We start from the raw sequence: 6532 nt of genomic DNA on the forward strand, positions 1-6532 counted from the left end.
GTCTTCCAGATAAACTTATTACTTATCGATTTTGATCGGTCAGTATGCTGATAGGTATTTGTCTGTTTGTCTGTTAGATGTACGCGATATCTCACGAGGTTGATCTGCTCCAAATTTTGCATGTGCATTCAAAATATCTCGGACCAGAAGCCTATTGATTTTGGATGAATTATGTCGTATAACTAGCGAGTTACTAATTAATTAGTGATGGGACACGCGGTGTCACTATTGAGTGAGAGCGAAGGATACACGCCGCTAGATCGATAAGTCGGCGGTCTCAGATCGCTATCTCGTTATATATTAACAAATTAACATCTGCTTGCGTCTCTTCGTCATATGCGAAATGTGAATGTCTTGTATTCATATTTTTTTTAATTTTATACCCCACTATTTTGATCAAAATTCGTATTCAGCATGATCTACTTTTCGGAGTATTTTTAACAATCGCTGCTTAAAAGCATTTTCTACGACGAGCTATACTTACCATCCCATTCACATAAACTGATCCAAGTATCACGTAAATCAAGACTTGAAAGAAACCTCGTCAAAACTGCTACACGCTGTCTACCACTCTCCCACGTCTATCTCTGGTCCCGCAACTTTACTTTCAATTGATTTTTCTATCGTTTCTAGAATAATTTTGGCATCAAGTTGGTTCCGCCTTGAGACGAAAACAATTTCGGAGGAATAATAATAGAATCAGAGCATTACACGCAACGCGTTGGCTTGCGAGAAAAATGAAATCAGAGTAAAGCCTATTAAACCTATTGCAGTAGGTAAGAATATAGCCATAATTTGAGCATCACAAACAATCCGATCATTGCGCGGGTTTATGGAAATAAAGAAATAAAATATGGAATAGCCGAATTTGAGCATCACAAGTAATCTAGCCAGTGCGTAGGCTTCAGGCTGTAACGGAAGCGTGTAAGATTGGTAGTGAACAAGTAGATTCGGTACCTTCACCCGGAGCCCAGTTACAATGCCCGATAATCCAAGTTCCTTGTCAGTTCCACAAAAAATGTCTTGAATAACGTTTAACGTGTATTTAATATTGAAATACAGATCATTTGCCACATTTTATTTGTATCAGTATCATACATTGTATTAATTAAGCAAAACGACTGTCCGACATCCGCCATCTCATTTCCGCGGTAGTTTAGCGCAATTGGTTTCAGACTGTGTGTCTCATAGTTTTTCGAGTGTGAGTGATGCTTTTCGAATAAGCAAAAAATTCTATTTAGTCTGACTAAATATGGCATTAATTATCTTAAGTGTAGAATAATATTTTCTGCTCCTAAATATTCAACTTTTCTTAATTGAACCCAGTTTGACATATTATCGTGATATTATGACGAAGCAAATATTTATATTACTTCGGCAAAGCTTCCCGGCCTCGGCTAATTACTCCGGGGAATTTTACCAGATTAGGGTCAGGCCATTTTTTTATTCAATTTTCCATATTTTAGTTCTATTACGAGTTCGGGGACTATCTGTGTTAGCCAAGAGAATATCCCAGATTTCAGTCCCTTTTCACAACTCGATGTGACATAGGCGAACAAAATTGATTACATCCATATTGGTACACATACTTCTGGAGCGCCAACTTGTCAAATGAAATAATCTTGGCTGAATACCAATCATCAAGAATTTACCATAATGATTATACATACATTCGTTTGAATATCAATTTATTTATTAAATATTCTTGATTTGTCATTCTTGAATATTTTTGCCGCTGCAGTATTTTTATTTATTTTCTGTTATTATTTGGGAATATTTATCATGCAATGTTTCACGCATTTACTCTGATTAAAACCTTGGGCAGGTAGACCGTAGGTTCTTAAAGTGCTCCGTACGAAGCCCCAGGCAGGTGCGAATTAAGCCCCTCTGGTGCCCTAAGCACTGAAGACTTTGGTGCCCCCTTATGTGTAATTTAATTACACATAAGGAAAACACGTGAATCTGACGAAAACACGTGAATCTGATGACACGTGAATCTGACGACAACAAACGGCGATTTTAACAAAATGCAGTAGCGCACGTTCTTAGCGACTTTTATTAAAAGGGAGGGGGTTCGACCCCAAATTTATTATTATATTTATCTAGTGTCAAATTTACAGACTCAATGTATAGAATTTATCTGTGAAATTTGGATTTATTTATGGACTGTAATAAATTAACCCTATTAAAAAAAGGTTTAGAATTTAAACTGAATAAAGTAATTGTAACTTACTTGGGAACAATAATCGCTAGGTAACAATGTGTTTTTTTATTTGTTCAATTATTAAAATTTATTGTGGGGCTCCGTGAATAATAATCAACCTCTTTAGGGCTCCATGACACCAAAAGTTTGAGAACCCCTGATGTAGACACTGACTGATACTGAAAAAGATAATTTTGAAAGGATTGGATTTCCTTCAAACCTTGATTTTTTCGCATTCCTCTGAAATACTCGGAGCTATTTTTATTGCATAAATATAAAGCCCAAACAGGCGAATCAAATGCAATCACACACGTACAACATATTCACGTACGATTCTTTCACCTTTTCAAATATAACATAATATTCCATTTTCTGTTATGTAAAGCTGTATTGTCCTGATTTCTCGGCGCTCTTGGTTTCATCCGACATTTTACTAAACTTCGTCACCATGTGGATTTTTTATAAATCACTTCCAGCGTGCAAGTGTCCAGCGACCGTTATTAGAAAATATATATTAGTACAACTTGGTGCTCATATATTTAGAACATGCTGTATTGTTTGTAGAATCGAATAGCTGAAAGTAATACAATTGTTTCCGTTGGTTTTATTTGCGACACCAAGCCTCTTTAGGTAGGGATGATGCTGTTCTTGGTTTTGATTCATCAAAACTGTTACCTGAAATAATAGAACTACATCACGATTTTCGACCTATGGGTCATTTTGCTAGTGTCCTTCTTGCTGGGAACCGTTCAATTTTCCAGTACTCACAAGCGGAAGAAGTCACTAGAAGGCTTTTTTTTTCAGTTTCTCCTCTAAATCCTACGTGACCCGTTAAGTTACCCATTTGGGGGCACGAAATATTCCTTGGATCGTTTTTGTTATGATGTTGTTGTTCTTGTTGGTATTTTTCTTCCTATCGTTCTCATTGAAAAAATTGCATTTCTCTTCAATTACTGGATCAATTGCTTTGACATTTTCACTGGTTGAATTGTATTTTTTGCTAGAAGGCTATTACTTTTATTTATCTCAAAAATTTCTATGGGTTCGATTTTTGTGTGCCATGACTTGTGGCGGTTCCGCGTTTGCCTCAATTGTTAAGCTCGCGCTATTCTACAGTGACAGATTGCATATATCATCAGTCGTACTACTTCGTTTTGTCCTTCCTTTCCATATATTTGAGCATCGCTCCCTTGTTATTCATCGTTACAGATTTTTTAGGAACAAATGAAGAATAGGAATGGGAAAATTAAGTCTTTGTTCGCAACATCATTTTAAATACCCTATTAGACTATACATGTATACGAGATTGAATCAACGACATTCAATTTATTTGTGTCACAAATATGGTGCATGACGCAGAGATTTACTTGAATGATGTTTGAATACCTTGAATAAACCGACAACGTGACAACGTCGGCAAATAATTTTGCATTCGCCTTATCATATGAAGATGTAGGCTTGCTATGCTCAACCAAAAAGATGGCCCTTCATAGAACCCCGAACGTTTCGGTAAGTGGATGTTTTGTAGTGCATATGATTCGGTTGTAAGAAGTGAAAGCATTCATAACAGTTCTTCTCGTTCTAAAAGCCTTTTGTATCGAATATTATGTTTTTTCTATTTTATAGATTCCTCTAATATTTTAAGGTCACTCTTACATTTAAACGACTGTGGTATGGGAAATAAAATATTTCAAATCCCAGGTGTAGAATTTCGCCTTCACTTAACGCCGTCACTTGAAACAACACAACAATACGCAAAATTACCTATTGATATATTATCATCTTGCCAGAACACACTGCACAAAGCACAAAGCATTGAAAAATATATATGGAAGCGATCACTTTACACGATCATGAAAAGCAAAAATAAACTATAGCATATTGGTATAGAACGCCAATAAGGCGAAAAGTGAGACAAGAATTGTTTCGGCACTGGTGGAGAATCCATGGTTGTCACCCGTATTGCAGAAGTCTAAATATAGTTGTAATCGCATTAGAGAACATTCTAATAAACATTTATATCAACAAATATTACCTAATATATATTTATAATGAAACCTGTATTAATTCGTCTATGATTTCAAACTATAAAATGACGATGCGCGTTTTCTTTACAGTTGAGGTGTGAAATTCATGAACACACCCAAACTGTTTATTCAGAAGAACTAAGTAACACGTGAAACATTGAATTTTTTGATATATATGTCTTAGAGAAGGTGTGTACAACCTGCGGTACGCGGGCCAAATGTAGCCAAATAGAAAAAAATAGCCTTAGAGGATTATTCGTAAAAGGGAGGTTGTTGATCTAAGTTAAGTTAAGTCTAAGTCAGGGTGGTCCAAGGTTGACGGCCCCGCGGGCCACAAAATTATTTTTGCTTTGTTCGCGGACCATAATAGTGCCAAGAATAGGTAAACAGTGCAATACCAAACAAATACCTTTATCGTGCAAACACATAGTTATCAGGCATAGCCATTCTAGGCTAATAGAATCCGCATTCGATTTTTAGTTTTCTATGAGAAGAAGTTAGAAAGCCAGATAACAATTTAGACTGCCAAGCACATCATTCAACTTTACTAGTTTCCTCAGCTATCCATTATTTATTGCAGTGACATTAGTGATAACAATGTGTCAAAAGATTTTTCTGATTAATTTTATGACGAAACAACACGAAATGCGATTTTTTGATTACTCTCCGAATGTGACGCGGGCCACAGATAATGAAGGGGCGGGACACATGTGGCCCGCGGGCCTGGGTTTGGTCCACCCTGGTCTAAGTAGATGGCGAAAATCATGGGAAGGAAAATGTCCATATTTATATTTAACTTGATGTTAATAGTGTAAGTTATCTTAGTTTCAATGATGTTACAGGAATGCTTTAATAACTTCAGTGCCTATTGTTTAACAGGTTTGATTCAAAGTGGGTAAAACGGCAGATAAATGATACAACAAAATTCGATACAACGATGCACAAATTGAAATATTTTTTTTTGATGGATTGTAACTATTCGTGAGTACCGTGATTAAATTATTTTATTTGTGAAAAGGAAATTAATCAACAATACCAGCAAAAAAATATTTTTGTAAATATGTATGTCGGAAATATAACTATCAACAGAACGAACATGAAAATTTCTTTGTTATATGATGGAAATGTAACCTCCTTCCGAAACTAAAACATGCGAGAGATGCGCGATATAAAAGTTAACGAGACTTTTAAAATTCGAAACCCATGTTACCCAAAGTGTCGATACTGTTGATACCGATATATTCGTAGTTTTTCAATATTTTTCAAATATATTTCTGTATATGGTTACAATAACGGCTGCCGAATTTCAAAAACATACCGAACGACCAATATGTATCACCTGTTTTACAAGTTCTCGTGCATAGTGTCCACTTATGTCCGGTTTGATTCGTAGCTTGGACACAGTCTCCCACCTCATATGAGGAGCATCCGCGATCGATGTAAACAAGATTTCCGTTGGCTGTAAAAAGAGTGTAATAATTGTCAAATAAACAAGTTTTCTTCTGCTTTTTCATTCAAGTCTTTCAATACTCAGCACTAAATAAAGTATGCGACATAAATAAAGAAAAAAGTGGTAAACTGTCATATTAGGTATAGCTTTCATTTGATAATAAATCTTTAGCTTTACGTGTTAACAGAGTAATTATACAGTTGAAACAAAGCATATTCAATGCTCATATCGTTTGAAAACTGTTTTGCGGCTGTAAATTCTCACCGTCTTTTGCAGTAGCAACGTAGCACAGATGTTGTTCGTTGTAGCAAGTTCTATTGTTGTAAGGAAAATCTGCCTGGAAGCATTCTTCGTAATCAAAATTTGGATAATCATAACAAGAGTAGCAATTACGTGCTTGCCCTTGATGAAATATATAAAAAATGTCAAATAAATGTGTTCTATTTCTCGTAAGACAAATGGAAAGTTTTATTTTAACGTATTGTTTGTATTTTTTATTTTGCAATTATAACTGATCACTGATTTATATGTTTAAAACTAATTCATCCGGCTGATTTAGCGTCGCAGAAAATTTTTCAAATTTCATGTGTATCACATAGACTGAAACGTCCGAATCAGATTATTTGGATTAGACACATCGTTGTCATGTAAAAATGAATTATCCTTTCGTTGAGAGAAAATATATGGATGCTTACCCGCACCTACAGCAAATATAAATAGGGTCACGGTGAATAGAAACATTCTGCCGACTTTATAACGAGAGTCTTCTATGTTGCTTGAAAGTTCTTCAAACTGAAAATCGTTTCATTCATACGCGCTTCCTTTTTATTTCTCCAATATTTTTTCTCTCGT

General features: G+C 35.4%; 1 protein-coding gene across 1 annotated transcript; it reads right to left on the reverse strand.

Annotated features, from left to right (window-relative positions):
- Positions 1-4018: 4018 nt before the first annotated feature.
- On the reverse strand, positions 4019-6532 carry LOC120330503 (uncharacterized). The gene is made up of 4 exons (XM_039397474.2): positions 6376-6532; positions 5945-6082; positions 5570-5689; positions 4019-4175 (listed from the first exon to the last, which is right to left on the reverse strand). Exons 1-4 carry the CDS (start codon positions 6419-6421, stop codon positions 4075-4077), a joined length of 405 nt encoding a protein of 134 aa, XP_039253408.1. The 5' UTR covers positions 6422-6532; the 3' UTR covers positions 4019-4074.

This window comes from Styela clava, chromosome 12, assembly GCF_964204865.1.
Source record: "Styela clava chromosome 12, kaStyClav1.hap1.2, whole genome shotgun sequence".
NCBI lineage: Eukaryota > Metazoa > Chordata > Ascidiacea > Stolidobranchia > Styelidae > Styela > Styela clava.